This window comes from Petromyzon marinus, chromosome 40 (assembly GCF_048934315.1).
Source record: "Petromyzon marinus isolate PM22_M1 ecotype Great Lakes invasive population chromosome 40, UKy_Petmar_22M1.pri1.0, whole genome shotgun sequence".
Classification (NCBI taxonomy): domain Eukaryota; kingdom Metazoa; phylum Chordata; class Hyperoartia; order Petromyzontiformes; family Petromyzontidae; genus Petromyzon; species Petromyzon marinus.
Window position 1 is genome coordinate 6,277,496 of NC_133706.1, and position 17,209 is coordinate 6,294,704.

At 48.1% G+C, this 17,209-nt stretch overlaps 1 protein-coding gene across 1 annotated transcript; it reads left to right on the forward strand.

Annotated features, from left to right (window-relative positions):
- Window positions 1-2,699: 2,699 nt before the first annotated feature.
- Window positions 2,700-16,098, forward strand: NR2E3 (nuclear receptor subfamily 2 group E member 3; the record flags this gene model as incomplete). The annotated part of the gene is made up of 7 exons (XM_076072989.1): window positions 2,700-3,145; window positions 5,407-5,554; window positions 6,187-6,373; window positions 7,902-8,197; window positions 11,067-11,358; window positions 13,065-13,170; window positions 14,314-16,098. Coding segments are annotated over 7 exons (1,608 nt in total), but the record flags the coding sequence as incomplete, so codon positions are not given.
- Between the last annotated feature and the right edge of the window lie 1,111 nt (window positions 16,099-17,209).

Below are 17,209 nucleotides of genomic sequence, written 5' to 3' on the forward strand. Positions count from 1 at the left end.
ACACACTGTTACAGAGCCCACGAGCTTTTGCTCCACATCACCAATCCTCCCTCAATCCGTCTGTCCTCCTTCCCTCCCCTCCCTAAACTCCCTTGCCTGGTGTTGTCCCCACCCACCCACCCACCATATATCAATCTCCAAACATCAATGACTCAGTTGAACGCGGCTCAGAGAGAGGAGCCTTGCCGAGCCAAAGTCACGACTTGTTGCTGGAGTTGTGACACCTTCGGCGCTTGCAGCCCGCTTTATTATTTGAAAACATCGTGAAACCGCCTACCTCCCTTGGCGTCGCGTGGAGCTCGACGTTTCATTCAAGACATGGATTCAAACAGCGGCATTCACTCGGCGATTAATGGTAAGAATTTTTTTAAACTTCCCGTACACCTTAATTTTTGTATTATGATCTATCCTGGATGAAAATGGTTTTTTTTCCCTTCCCCTATAAATGTGATGTATTAAAAAATCTATATTTTTTTTAATTCTGGACATCTGTGAAAAAGAGCTTCATAGCTCATCGGATTCCTCCTGCAGTCTAAATAAAGATTCTGAATTCCCTTCCAATGAACGTGCAAAAAAAATATCACCTGGATTAGCTAATTGCGGCTATGAGAATTAAATATGTAATTATATCTTCTTGGTTCTTTCGGTAAAGGCACGTAGAAGGGAAATAATAAAACCGAAATTTAAATCGAAATGTAATTAGATGTTGAAATTGTTGAAATTCTTTGCGGGATATATCACCACAGGGAAGGTGACAATGGGCCAAGTGGCAATGCGCGTGCCACTTATTGCAGAGGCGCCACGGTGGCTAGGAGATGTTAACTCCCTCGCCCGGTTTACAGGAGGTCGTGGGTTACATCTCGACCCTGACGCTTGCTGCTGCTGTATATCTGGAGTTTTGCGGTGTCTCTCTCCCTGTGGTCGCGTGGATTTTTCTCCGGGTCGTCCGGTTTCTCTCTCCACATGTAGAATCGACATCACGCGTTTAAAAAATAATATTTAGCTGATCTACATTTCCACACGATCCGCCACTTCATTGAGCTATCATTTGTGATGGCCAGGTCGCTTCTGACAAAGAGCTATTCAGCTCAGTGGGCTTTACTTGGTAAAATAAAAATAGTTTAGCTTTGTTCGAGGATTATTCCTCAACATACCGAGGAGCAAAATAAATAACAAGTGGCCCATTAAACACGTGTATGCCGTGTGACGATTCAATTTGTTTGGCTGTGTCGGGTGGTTGAGGATTCTTCATGGCACAAACGCATAAATCAACATCATCATCATCTCTCCAGAGTTGCTACAATAAATATCAATCTGTAGAGTCAACAGTGATCATTCTATGGATGGACTTGTCGCTGCCATGGGAATGATGAATTTCCATCATTGGCATAGGCCAGCCGAAGGAGTTGAGCACCGTTCCATGCTCACTTGCTCACAAACACACTTTGGCTTAATTTACCCCAGAAACTAAACTCAATACTATCTTTTTTTTCAGGTAAGGCCCACTCTTTTTCAGAAGCGACCTGGCCACAAATGATATCTCAACGAAGTAGCCTATCACGTGTAAATATATGGCAGATAAATAATTCAAACGCGTGATGTTGATTCTAAATGCGGAGGGAAAAACCGGAGGATCTGAAGCAAAATCCACGCGCCCACGGGAAGCACATGCAAACTCTAAATATACAGCAGGTGTCAGGGACGGGATCAAACCTCCAACCTCCTGTATACCAGGCGAGGTAGTTGAAATCTCGTCACCAAAATGGTTTGCCGTAATAAGATGATGCTTTGGTCACATGACAACTTCTCTTTTACGATGATGCGGATCCTATAGTCCACGAGGTTCTAAAACCCTGATGATGCTTGCTGCAGTGGCAGCAGCAGCAGCCTATGTTGTTGTTGACGATGATGGTGTTGATACGAAAGTTGCTGCCACTGCTCTTCTGATTTCGCTATGGATAGTGATGCTGATTATTTGTAATTCAGCTGCTGATTTTGAAAACCGATAAATGGAGCTGCGGCAAAAAAAAAAACGCTACTGATGTTTCTAATGCAGTTAATAATAATCACACTGACAATCGTCATAAGAATACCACTGCTGCTGCTACGACAAATGAGGGTGCTGCTGGTGATGATGATCATCTCCGATTAGCACGTGTGGCTAACGTACGGCGAGAAAGAAGTTCAATATTCATAATAATTAATCTCATGCTGGATGTTGCTGCAGTTAATGATGGCGACAGTATTGGCAATCAAAACCGGACCTTAATTTGTCATAAATCTCTGGAGTCCCCAACCCGACACCAATCGCCTCCTCTCCCCCTGAACAATAACGGGGGGAATGGGGAAATAGTTTCAGGGGCTCAGCCCTGGACAGCTCCGTCTAAGATTAAGCCCTGTGGCCAGTTTCATGACACAATTTCAGTGAAAAATGTTCATTACATTTCGAACGTCCCAATATAGCATCCTGACACGTCCATTGTTAGTCGGGCAATATTCCGAAGGACGCTGTACTCGCTCTCGGGAAATGTTGATGTTCTTGTGTGGTGTTTTGGCTGTTGCTGCTGCTGCTGTGCTTACGCACCACGGATCCCTCGTGTAAGCCAGCCGGGCAACGGGTTAAACGGGATCATCCGTGTAAAAAAATAAAACTCAATATAGGACTACAGAGCTTGGGCAATATTGGCACCGGTATGTGATTTCCTCCACCTCTGAATAATTTCCCCCTCTCTCTGAGAGCGAACGAAAACCGCGCGCGCGTGTGCGCATTCCAAATTCTAAATAGTCATAATTACCATTATTATTATTATTATTGTCACTCGGGGTGGCTAACGCACACACACGCGCGCACACAAACCACCCCGCGTCTCACAGGCCAAGATTACTGCACTCGTCCCGCCGACCTGCACAGCCCCGGCCCTGCGCTAACCGCCGCCGCCGCCGCCTCCCAGGCTCGCCACGCCGGCGGCTGCGACGCGGGTGCAAGGCACTTCCCGGAGGGCCTGGCGCGCAAGACCGCGGCGAGCCTCCTGCTCACGTGCCTGGTGTGCGGCGATGTCAGCAGCGGCAAGCACTACGGCATCTACGCGTGCAACGGCTGCAGCGGCTTCTTCAAGCGCAGCGTCAGGCGCAAGCTCATTTACAGGTTCCGGCGGTGTCGCTCAAGAAACTATGAAGGGCTATTTTTTTTGTTATTTCAAAATTTTAATGGAATATATATTTTTTTACCCGGTAGAGTTGCGTTTTATTTTGTTACGGAAGCGACCTGGACATCACGAATGATAGCCCAACGAAAGGTGGCTTATAGTGTGGGGGAATTTATAGCAGCCAAATAAACGCGTGTTGTCAATTTTAAATGTGGACGGGGGGTGGGGGGGAATTGAGGACCCCGGAGAAAAATCCACGCGACCACGGGGAGAAGAGACATGCAAACTCCACATATACAGCGGTCAGGTCAGGGTCGAACCTACGACCTCCTGTATACCAAGCGAGGTAGTTAACATCTCGCCACCGTGATTGCAATGTTAAACTAAACTATCTTGGTTTTACCCGGTAAGGCCCACTGAGCTATTTGGCTACTTTTCAGAAGCGACCTGGCCACAAATGGAAGCTCAACGAAGTGGCTCATCATCGTGTGGAAATTTATTGCAGCCACACATTCTAAACGCGTGATGTTGATTCTAAATGTGGAGGGGAAAAACCGGAGGACCCTGAGTAAATTCCACGCGTCCACGAAGAGAGTAACATGCAAACTCCAAATATACAACAGGCGTCAGGGTCGGGATCGAATACACGAGCTCCTGTATACCAGGCGAAATAGTTAACATCTCCTAGCCACCGCGCTCGAAATGTTTGAGTCGCTCCTCGCAGATTCTCTGCTCAGATCGCTCTGTGCATTATGGGGACGTCACTCAGCCAAGAGGGGTCTGGGTTCGATTTCCCTAAGTAAGACGGCGACGTTCGTGTTGTGGAGTTTGTGAGTGCTCTCTCTCTCTGTCCTCCCAGCTGCTCTGAATGGGTTTCCTCCGGGTTCTCCGATTTCCTCCCATAGACAAACACCCTCCCCCCGCTATCAATCGTGTTGGCCAAACTTCCCAATGCAGCAGCCTCCTGATAAGAGTCAGCGGTTGCTTTTCTGGGTAAACATTTACTCTACTTATAATGATTATTGTTAATTCAATTGCCTTCTTTTAACTCTTTAATTATTTGATTGTCTTGCTTGGGCCAGAGGCCATTTCACGGGATCTCGGATGTAGCTCCGTGATATTCCGGTCGCGGGCCTCCGCTAGATCAACTCAGCCTTAAATGAGTACCTGGTGCGATGTGTAAAGATTGGCACTGGCGAGACAAAGGGTGGAGGCATCGGCACCGGGGAGACAAAGGCGGCCGGGCGTGGTGTTGGCCACCCACCCCACTCGCATGCCGTGCCGGCCTTCATAGGTGCTACTCACTAACGGCACTTGGCCCACACCTCTGGAACAACCTCCACGGATCAATCCGCATGCTCGACTCCATCCCGACAGTCAAGTCACAACTCAACTGCACAGCTCTTTGCAATCGCCTACAACGCATGTTGAAACTTGATTTGGAGCTTTCGTGACTGCAGCAATTACTCTTTGGTTCTTTCGGTAAAGTAACGTAGAAAGAAAATAAATTAAATAATAGCATACGACGTTTCTATTGCAACACAAGCAATCATCATCAGGTACAAATGAAAGCGAAAACAAGCCTAGTAAACTAACATAACATGTAGGGTGTTGACTGTTATGTTAGCCGACTCTCTGTGTTGTATTGCATTGTATTTCTAAGTGTACTAGGTTTGTTTTCTCTTTCATTTGTACCTGATGATGATTGCTTGTGTTGCAATCGAAACGTCGTATGCTATTATTTAATTTATTTTCTTTCTACGTGACTTTACCGAAAGAACCAAAGAGCAACGCACGTCGAACTTATTTCTCACCGTACAGAGTCAACCGCGCTAATCGGAGGTGCGGGCGAAGGAAAACAATGACTATTATTATTACAAGCATGTGTGTGTGCATGCATGTTTTGCCACAATGTATGTGTGGTTAAATGCGGACTTGATATCTTGCAAAATGTAACTATTTGGTGTTTGAACGTTTTAACACCTCTTGTTTTATTGCAAGAAAGGGTAAAAGCCATTTATTTTTCACCATTCAACTAACTCACAACCACAACTTTTAAACAATTATAGAAAATGTTTTTTTCTCATTGTACAGAATTGTCAATTTTTGTGGTCACCAGTATGAATGTGATAGCCCTTTGAGTGGCATATTTGTACAAGGAAGGCGCCATGCGTGCACAAACTAAAAACTATTGACTTGACGACAGTCTGCTGAAGACTACACGGTGGGGGAACCTTTATCTTTGTGTTGTGCAATGCAGGTGCCAGGCCAGCACAGGCCTGTGCACGGTGGACAAAGCTCACCGGAACCAGTGCCAGGCCTGTCGCCTGCGCAAGTGTCTCCACGCGGGCATGAACAAGGATGGTAAAGCGACACAGTTAACACGCAAGCACGCACACAGATCCCCCGTATAGCCTCAACAGACTGTTGGGGCAAGCGCTGTTAGCAAAGCAGCTGTGAAGGCCGGCACTGTGGGCACACGAGGGAGGGTGGCCAGCAACACGCCCAACAAAGACAAAGATCCCCCGTATAGCCTTTGCAGACTGTGGGGGCAAGCGCTGTTAGCGAGCAGCTGTGAAGGCCGGAACGGCACACGAAGTGGCGGGTGGCCAACACCACGCCCGACCGCCTTTGTCTCCCCAGCGGCGATGTTTACACACCGTACCAGGTACTCATTAGAGGCTCAGTCGACCGAGGGAAGGAGGCCCAGGGCCCGTTCAGATAATCGTCACCGGTGTTGGCCGAGAGTGGGGAATCGAACTCAGGTATCTGGGTTCGTAGCGCAGTGCGCTAACCGCTTCACCACCGCTCTCCACCACACCCAACACACACGCATCTCCGATTAGCACGGTTGGCTACGTACGGTGCGAAAAAAGTTCTCCACACATCTCTCCACATTTTCACGTGGGGACGACGACGGAACAGATTTAATTCGCTCAAGCGCAAACAAAAAAAATCCACAGCTTCCCGTCAAAACTCAAGTCCCTGTTTTTTTTGTTTGTATCGTTGTGTATCCCGACACCCTGGCGCAGCCGTTCAGAACGAACGGCAGCCACGTAGCACTGCCCAGGTCCGGCCCGGCGACCCCGAATTGGGCGCCAGGCTCATGCTTAGCAGACACATGGGCACCGGCTGCTGTAACGCCAACGGCGCTGGCATCAGCAGCGGGAGGAGCGGCGGCTTTGGTGGCAGCGGTGGCATCAGCAGTGGCAGCAGCGTTAGCTTTGGTGGCAGTGATCACATCAGCAGTGGCAGCAGCGGCGGCGTTGGCGGCAGCAGTGGCATCAGCAGTGGCAGCAGCGGCGGCGTTGGCGGCAGCGGTGGCATCAACAGTGAGAGGAGCGGCGGCTTTGGTGGCAGCGGTGGCATCAGCAGTGGCAGCAGCGGCGGCTTTGGTGGCAGCGGTGGCATCAGCAGTGGGAGGAGCGGTGGCTTTGGTGCCAGCGGTGGCATCAGCAGTGAGAGGAGCGGCGGCTTTGGTGGCAGCGGTGGCATCTGCAGTGGCAGCAGCGGCGGCTTTGGTGGCAGCGGTGGCAACGGCGGCGGCGGCGGCACAGTTCCGATGGCGTATGCTAAGCGAGAACCAGAGGAAGGTGGGTGAGAAAGGGTTGCTTCAAAATGTCACCGGGGTGGCTCAGTTGGTCAGCGGCACTCTCCCTGCCGTGTCGGGGAAGCCGCCCCTTGAAAATGAGAATTCTCCGTGGGCCTGAATTTTTGGTCCTTTAAAAACAAAAATGTCATCCCGTTTGCACTATCGGGGTCGTGTGGTTACGCGAAGCAATCGCTTGGATCTTATGCAGACATCTCTTCATGTTAGCGAACGGCCCACGGAAGCGGATATCACGGAACTTCTTCTGAGTCCCCTTCTTCAAGTGACCTCTGCCTACATCCCCACCCCTCCCCCGCCATCATTCCTTGCACGACAGTCAAACGGATGTTTTAAAATTTCAGTGCTGGAATTTAGCTCGATTGAGTGCGACCCCGAAATGTAATGCGACAGCGTTTCTGCGTACTCATTGGTGACCGGGCCGAGGCCACCATCAGCTCATTCACAACTTAACAACAAGGCTTATGAGGCAACTGCCGGGGATACGAACCCAGGCTCTCAGCCGTGCCAAGCTTGGCACTCAAATGCTCTGAGCCACCTGGCCACCTCTCTGCTCTTGCCTCTTTTTTTTCAACGATTTTACTTAACTTGACTCCTATGTTTGTCGTGGTCAAATGTTGTAATCAAAATTTTGTCTACTTCCTGTTGTCCAATCAATTCCAAATTTTGCACGCGTACTCAGATCCAGTGACTATGCATGCCTGTGTCAAAATCGGCATCATTTTGTGTGGACGGCTTATTAAATATTTATTTGGGTAGGTCAAAAACGCCGCGGTCCCTGAACTCTGGAATCGCCTCGCCCAAGAAGCAGGCGCCACGTGTCTCTTGTAATCAAGATGTTGTCCACTTCCCGTTGTACAATCGAGTCATTTACTTTTTAGTGCACTTTTAAATAAAACCGTTGTTTAAAAAACAAACTGTTTTTCAAGAGTTTATTTCCATATAAATCGCATTCAAGACCTCTCCAGACAGGCTCCCAGCACGTGCAGCGAAACGTCAGACAACACGCGGGTCGGGAAAACCTGACACCGCATTTGAAAGCTCTTCGGCACGACCGCGGTGAATACATGTTACTCGGTGCTTATCTCGTCACCTCGCAGATCTGTCCGACCGTCGACATTCACGTGCCTCCGGCGTTTCATTTGCAGACGAGGCTGTCGATGTGACAGGCGAGGACGAGACGGAGGAGGAGGATAGCGAGACCTCCACGCGGCACTATCGGGCTCTCGGGCCTGGCGGTTCGAGCCCGGGCCTCCCGCAGGCGCCGGCCTCGACGCTCCAGTCCCCGGGAGAGTCGCGTTCCCCGATCCGGGTTCGGGCCTCTCCCAAGTGCCTGCCCGTGGCCTCCGCGGAGGTCTCCGACACTCCCATGAGCCTCCTCTTCATGGCCATCAAGTGGGCGAAAAACCTGCCCGCTTTCTCGGCCCTGCCATTCCGGGACCAGGCAAGCGGCCGCACAAAAGAAGCGCCAATCATCAATGATGCCGGGGGCGGGGAATTCCGCGTCGCGCCAATCGAATGTCTGGACGGCGAAGACACGTGGATGGGGGAAAAGCTTCGATAGCCTCATTGGCAACGAGTTTACGCGCACCTCTGGGTGGGGTCACCGACGTGACCGAGATAAAAATATAAATGCGTCGTTAAACCCCGTCACCAATCCGACACGGCCGATTGATTAGTAAAAGGTTTGTCACGACTTTCAGCACGCCGGTTGCGCGTTGGCGAGAGTAATGCCATAGCGTTTTACAATTTCGAGTGCCGTGACGTTTCGCTGGGTATTGCAAAGCGCCTTCATCGGGCGATTCATTTAGAACGAGACATTTCGGTGCCCATAATTGTTTTGTTTTACCCAACGCTACCTTGACGCTCCACGTGTTCACAGCGCACACAAGTTCGATCCGGAGCGTCAGTGTCAATGACCAGTCAAGTTAACCTTCTTCGTGAGCTTCTCATTTCACCCACCCCCCCCCCCTATTTTGTTTCCGGGATCATCAATGACGCTCGCTCCGACACATGGCTTGCGCCGAAATAACCCATCCGTTATGATCCGATTTTTTTTGTTAAATGTAATTCCGAGTTGGCGTCACCGATAATCCGGATGAGGGAGCTATCAGACTCGCCGCGGCCTTCAGAGGCTCGGGCAACCCCCAATCCCAATCGCGCTTTCTGTGGGTGGTCTCACGCCCTTGGGGACAACGTCACGGGGTATTTAATTGTCGGATTTGCATCGCTTAGGCAAGGCCGTGCGGACATAGCGATAATGCCACAGGGTGCGTCCAGCGCTGTCCTCCAGACAGTCTCGTCCCTTCACCTGATGAAGGCCGCTTGTGTTGTGGCCGAAACGTCGTGAGAATATTATTGTGTTATTTTATTTTAACAATTTATTATTTTATTCTCATTCTACGTGACTTTACCGAAAGAACCAAAGAAGAGGGTGCGTCAATGTCACGCACTGGCGTTTGTCGTCGATGACGATGGGTGGGTGGGACCAAAAATAAGTAATGTTAAAAAAAACTTTTTTTTAAACACGCTTTAATGAAATGTACCGTACTGGTAATGGATGTACTGCACGACTCCAGGAAGTGGGCCCCAAAGCTTGACACAACGTAAGGGGCCCGTGGTGATTTACAGCCAACGTCAGTTGAGCGTGGACAATTAGACCCAAGCCGAAACATAATATATAAAAAATTATGTTGAATTTTTTTTTTAATGATAGAATCTAGTATTTTTCGATTTAAAGCTTTCGTGACTGCAAGGATTCATCTTCTTTGGTTCTTTCGGTAAAGTCACGTAGAATGAGAAATAAATAATAAATTAATAAAATAAAATAACACAATAAAATTCTCACGACGTTTCGGCCACAACACAAGTGGCCCTCATGAGAATTTTATTGTGTAATTTTATTTTATTAATTTATTATTTTATTCTCATTCTACGTGACTTTACCGATAGAACCAAAGAAGAAGAATATAGCATTGTCATCAGTATGACATAAGTATACCAAGTTTGCAGTCAATACCACATTGGGAAGTGGGTACACATTGAGTTGCAAGATTTGAGGATACAACAACAGAGTGAGTTTTAAAAAAAAGCGTGTAATAATAAAAAAACGGAAGGAAAATCCACGCACGTGCGGGGATTCTGTAATGATTTCCAAGACGCCTATTCCAAAATGAGATGAACGCTTGTTAACTGCTTCGACGTACGGACCCAAAAAAGACGCGGCACGTCGAAGAAGAACGCTGTAAGTTCGCCGTGAATCGTGCAGAGAGGCGTTGCGTGCTCTGAAATGACACTCGGGAACTATAATCGCAGTCGTGCAAAGGTCAGCTAGGACATTAAGGTACTGTATTTGGCTGCCATGAATGTACATTCGTGGAGAGATGAACACCAATAACGCTCAATCCATTTCCCATCGTGTCGTAGTGGCCTGGACCGGCCCTGTCTCCCCGTCCCGTCAACGTACACACAAAGACAAAGATCCCCCGTATAGCCTGAACAGACTGTTGGGGCAAGTGCTGTTAGCGAGCACCTATGAAGGCCGACACGGCACACGAGGGGGTGGGTGGCCAGCGCCACGCCCGGCCGCCTTTGTCTCCCCAGTGGCGATGTTTACGCACCGCACCAGGTACTCATTTGAGGTTGAGTCGACCTAGGGGAGGCCCAGGACCGGTTCAGATAATCGTCACTGGTGTTGGCCGTGAGCGGGAATCGAACCCGGCTGGCTGGGTTTGTAGGGCAGCGTAGCGCTAACCGCTACACTACCGCTCCCCACCACAACACCCACCATTCGCCACCAAGTGGCGGTGACGTCACAACGGCACCTGTGCCAGGCTAGGTACACCACTTTAAGGCCACGTGAAGTGTCGAACGCCCACTGGCAAATAGCTCACGGGACAGACCCAGCAGGTGCCATGGGTTGACTTGACTGAGATGACTGATCGATACACCAACCTGTGCCCACCTACACACACACGCACACGTACACACATACACGTACACACACACACGCCCCCGTACGCACACACTCGTACACACACACACGCACCCATACACACGTTCACACACACACACGTGCACACACACACACACACGTACACACATACACACGTACACACATACACGTGCACACACACACGTGCACACACACACGTACACACACACGTACACACACACACGCGCACACACACGTGCACACACACACGTGCACACACACACGCGCACACACACACGTGCACACACACACGTGCACACACACACGTACACACACACACGTGCACACACACACACACACGCGCGCGCACGTGCGCCAGGTGATCTTGCTAGAGGAGGCGTGGAGCGAACTCTTCCTGCTCTGCTCCGCTCAGTGGGCGCTGCACAGCGACGGTTCCCGCGCCTTCCAGGGAGCCGCCGCCGCCGCCGCCTCGCCCTGCCCTTGCCCCCTCGGAGCTGCCGGCAGCCCCGAGGGGTCGTGCCCTTTGCAGGCCGCCCACGGGGGTGCTGTCGACCTTCGCCTCCTGCGCGACATGACGGAACGCTTCCGCGACCTCACCGTGGACCCCACGGAGTTCGCGTGCCTCAAGGCGGTCGTCTTGTTCAAGCCAGGTCAGTGTCGAGGGGGTGGTTGCGGAACGTCACGTTTTTTGGGGGAGGGTCCACTGTAGGAAGCGCCACGGTAGCTCGGTAGATGTTAAGTACCCTCGGCTGATTACGCAGGAGGTCGCGAGTTCGATTTCGTGTCCCTAACGCCTGTTGTACGCAGGGACTCCCATACCCTGTCAACCCAGATGGTTTTACCACGTATTCTTGTGCAGGGAAATTGAGTTCTCAGGTCCGTACTGCGTGCAGCCATTTCAGTGCGGGCAAAATTTTGTTTTGTCTTATTTGTTTGTGTTTCTCCCTTGTGATGGGACTTCGTAGGATGAACGTTGAGATTTATAAGGGCACGGGGTGACCAATGACGTCTGAATTGATCTGTGATAAGATAGGCACTGATAAGGGGTTGACAGGTATGTGAACATTCGGCTTACGAACTTTCAGATATATGAACAAACCTGTTCGTATGTCCAGTTTCCTGTTGGAACCGATAGTCGTAAGTTCAAACGCTGTGCAATAGATGGCGGTGGTGGCATCGACATCTGCAGAACATGAAGAACCAGTGGCGTCTACATCTACAGGAGATTATACAACTTTTAAAGCCATTCCCAGTATTTAGTGTACATGCCGTACAACATGTTAGCGGAGTAAGATTGGAACCTAACTCATTCGTAAGTAGAGGAGTCCCTGTATGTGGAGTTTGCGTTACTCTCCCCGTGGTCGCGTGGATTTATCTCCGGGTCCCCCGGTGTTTCCCCTCCACATGTGGAATAAACATCGCGCGTTTAGAGTGTTTTGGCTACTTTACATTTCCATATGATAAGCCACTTCGTTCAGGTCGCTTGTGAAAAAGAGCTGAAAGCGCAGTGGGCTTTACCTGTATTCTTTGGATCTTTCGGTAAAGTCGCGTAGATAGGTTCAAAGAAAATAACAAAAACTACGACGTTTCGATCGCAACACAAGCGGTCGTCATCAGTAAAAACCTGTCCACGTGACTTTACCGAAAGACCCAAAGAATATGGATTCCTGCAGTTAATAAAATAGTTGAGTTTTTTATTTTGTAAAACATTTTGATAATCGACATCACGAGTTTAGAGTATCTGACTGCTATAAATGTCCATGTGACAAGCCACTTCGTTCAGCTATCGTTTGTGATAGACCTGTCGCTTCTGAAAAAAAGGAGCTGCATATAGCTCAGTGTGGCCTTACCTGGCAAAATAAAAAATATATATTCATAGTTAAAATAGTTGGGAGGGCTGCCATCTGCCCGGTTGGACCCCTCGGGCATTGTAATTGTTCAACGACCGATCTAAACAATAACCTAACACCACTCCAGCAAATTTATTGATGAACTTTGTATTTAAGTTTGGGAAGTATTTTCGAATTTCTCACGCCACGTTTTTACCTTTTCAGTTTTTTTCTCTATAAATAGTTTTTGCCTTAGCAATAACGAGCCTGTTGGCTGCCCTTCAAGTAACCATTTTTACACCCCTATCCTTCATTGATAAATGTTGCACTCCGATCGTGTTTTGTAGTATCGTTTGTTGTTGTAACGTTCCAACCCCGTGCCCCTTCTGGACATCTGTGAAAGGAGCTTCAAAGCTCATCGGATTCCTACTGCAGTAGAAATAAATACTCTGTTGGCGGAACCGAGGGGAATGTCTAATCGCTCGCTCGCGCGCGCGCGTCTTTGCATGCCTTTATCTCATCCGCAGAAGCCAGCGGCTTGAAGGACGGAGACCAAGTGGAGAGTTTACAGGACCAGTCTCAGGTGATGCTGAATCAGCATTGCCGAGCTCTGTACCCCAGTCAGCCGGCAAGGTACGACTCCAGCCTCTCGTGGCACTCGCACGGTGGGCGTACGCGCGTAGCCAACCGTGCCGATTGGAGGTGCGGGGGGATGGACAACGATCTGAGCGCAAAAAGAAGCGGTCCAAGAGAAATGAGTTTTCAATCTAGTCGACGACCAACTACTTTCTTGAGCTGCGCGGCTGAGCGGTAGGGTGATGCAGTAACGCTGGATGATTCTCGCCATCTCACCGTGCGTGTACGCAGGAGCAACGATCGTAACTTGCCACAAACTTCATCGTCACATTATTATTCATGGGGAATCCGTGTTCGCTTCACGCGGAACGCATCTATACCGCGTCAAACGAGGACCAAGCCGCGTTTAATCAATCAACGAACCGATGCATCGTCATGCAATCGGCGCCAACCACCCCCCAAAGTCGAAGGGCAGATCTAGACTGAGGTTTTTTTGGTAAACTGTGAAAGTTTTTGCCCATATTTTCCATTTAATGTTTTTTAAGCGCCTTTTTTTTTGTTTAAACAGAGGCATAATTATTCGATTTGCCCGTCCATCTATCCGTCTGTCCAACCAATACATTCTCAGAAATATTGAGAAATGAATTATAATTCATATTCCCTCTGTACGCGCACGGTAATTGAAACAGTGACATCTACGTTATTTTATTTGTGTGTTTTTTTATTCGTCTTTTTTTTCTTCCTCCAATTCGGTGCCCAACTTAAACCAGGCGCCCTTAGGCGCCCGCCCCGAAATCTGCCTGCGTGGCCGTGCCGTCGCTGGCGTCATGCCACCAATTGCGCTTCACGACACTTGCCCGCCCCCTACCCTATTGCGCTGGCAACGTGGCCCAGCTCACTCGGGAAACAACGCGCCGCCGCGTCCCAACAACCCACGTCAGTTTCATAGTTTCATTTATCAGGAGTAGCCCTGTGAGCCATGCGGCCCTTGACTCGGGTGCAACCGCAGCAAACAAAAACACGAGCAAAGGAACACCTCACGGTGACTACGCGCAACGGAAAAATCCAGGGGGGGAAAAAAAACCCCAGCAAAATATTCCGGAAAAAAACACCGTTACGTCAACGCTGCGTGCAAAAACGCAACACCCAGTGGGATGCAAGTCGCCTGTCCCTCTCTGCGCGCGTTGTCTGCGCGGGCAGGTTCGGCAAGCTCCTGCTGCTCATTCCCGCCCTCCGCTTGATCCACGCCGACCGCCTGGAGAAGATATTTTTCCAGCGAGCGCTGCACAGCGCCCCCATGGAGCGTCTCATCTGCGACATGTTTCGCGACTGACGAACTCCCCCCTCCTGACGCCGCCAAATCCAGCGGGAGGCGCGCGGCGAGGCGGCTCGGCAAGCCTCTGACAATGAAATAGCCGGATGAAGAAGACGGGAGGTGGGCGCGCGGGGTGGTGCAGTGATTCACAGGGTGGAGCGGCGGTGCAGCGGTTAGCTAACAACATTTATGAAACAACTATGTATATATTTTTTTAAAATTTAATTTTGCCAGCTAAGGCCCCATCGAGCTATGTAGCTCTTTTTTCAGAAGCGACCTGGCTATCACATATGAGAGCTCAACGAGAAGTGGCTGATCATCATCATGTGGACATTTATAGCAGTAGCAAAATACTCTAAAGCACATGACGCTGATTCTAAGTGTAAAGGGGGAAAAAACTGGAGGACTGGGAGAAAAATCCACGTGACCACAGGGAGAGAAACATGTAAACTTCAAATATACAGCAGCAGGCGTCAGGGTCGGGATTGAACCCACGACCTCCTGTATACCAGGCGAGGAAGTTAACATCTCCTAGCCACCGTGATGATGGTAAGAGAGAGAGAGAGACACGCAAACTGCAAATATACAGCACCAAGTGTCAGGGTCGGGATCGAACCCATGACCTGTATACCAGGCGAGGTAGTTAACCTGGTGAGCCAAGTTCGAGTCCAAGTCAAGTCAATTTATTTTTGGTTAGCATCTTGCGCCTTTTCAGCAGTAGCAGGATGATGATGATGATGATAGGCTAGAGGAGAAGAGAGGGTGGCAGTTTTAAGGGACGAACAGAAGCAGCTTAGTGAAGATAATTGCCACCAAAAGCACCATCACATCATCGCGCGTAAAAAAAAATAAACAATCCTATAACAGTTTCAACAAAAAAAATTAAAAGCAAGTCGTGGCTGTGAGTTCGTAGTTGGTGGGTGTTAACGGGCTGCGTCATGGCCCGCGACCAGGGCCCTCATCCAGACCGGGGAGGCCCAGGACAGGTTCAGATGTCACCCTCCACTGATGTTGACCGGGGCTATTATTTTCCTATTAAATAATAACGCAAAAATGCTCCTAATAAACATAAAGTAAATAAAAGTAAATAGTAAAATATAAAATAATAGTTTATAACCTTCTTTGTTTCTTTCGGTAACGTCACGTAGAATGAGAGTAAAATAATAAATTGATAAAATAAAATAACACAATAATATTCTCACGACGTTTCGGCCACAACACAAGCGGCCTTCATCAGGTGAAGGGACGAGACTGTCTGGAGGAGAACAGCGTTGTCGTCTTTGCGACCCGAAACTTCGTGAGAATCTTATTGTGTTATTTTATTTTATCAATTTATTATTTTATTCTCATTCTACGTGACTTTACCGAAAGAACCAAAGAAGATGAATCCTTGCAGTCACGAAAGCTTTAAATCGAAATAGTTTATAAATTAGCTTACCTTAAGTTATGATGATGTTGCGCAGTAACATCATCATCACTTTACCTCATCACTTTACCTCATCACTTTATCTCATCACATTATCTCATCACTTTATCTCTCATCACTTTACCTCATCACTTTATCTCTCATCACTTTATCTCATCACATTACCTCATCACTTTATCTCATCACTTTATCTCATCACTTTACCTCATCACTTTATCTCATCACATTACCTCATCACTTTACCTCATCACTTTATCTCATAACTTTACCTCATCACTTGATCTCTCATCACTTTATCTCTCATCACTTTATCTCATCACATTACCTCATCACTTTATCTCATCACATTATCTCATCACTTTACCTCATCACTTTACCTCATCACTTTACCTCATCACTTCATCTCATCACTTTATCTCATCACATTATCTCATCACTTTACCTCATCACTTTACCTCATCACTTTACCTCATCACTTTACCTCATCACTTTATCTCATCACTTCATCTCATCACTTTACCTCATCACATTATCTCATCACTTTATCTCATCACTTTACCTCATCACTTTATCTCTCATCACTTTACCTCATCACTTTACCTCATCACTTTATCTCTCATCACTTTATCTCTCATCACTTTACCTCATCACTTCATCTCATCACTTTACCTCATCACTTTATCTCTCATCACTTTACTTCATCACTTTATCTCATCACATTACCTCATCACTTTATCTTATCACTTTATCTCATCACATTATCTCATCACATTATCTCATCACTTTTCCTCATCACTTTACCTCATCACTTTACCTCATCACTTTATCTCATCACTTTTCCTCATCACTTTACCTCATCACTTTACCTCATCACTTTATCTCATCACTTTATCTCGTCACTCAATCTCATCACTTTACCTCATCACTTTACCTCATCACTTTATCTCATCACATTACCTCATCACTTTATCTTATCACTTTATCTCATCACATTATCTCATCACATTATCTCATCACTTTTCCTCATCACTTTACCTCATCACTTTACCTCATCACTTTATCTCATCACTTTTCCTCATCACTTTACCTCATCACTTTACCTCATCACTTTATCTCATCACTTTATCTCGTCACTCAATCTCATCACTTTACCTCATCACTTTACCTCATCACTTTATCTCATCACATTACCTCATCACTTTATCTTATCACTTTATCTCATCACATTATCTCATCACATTATCTCATCACTTTTCCTCATCACTTTACCTCATCACTTTACCTCATCACTTTATCTCATCACTTTTCCTCATCACTTTACCTCATCACTTTACCTCATCACTTTATCTCATCAC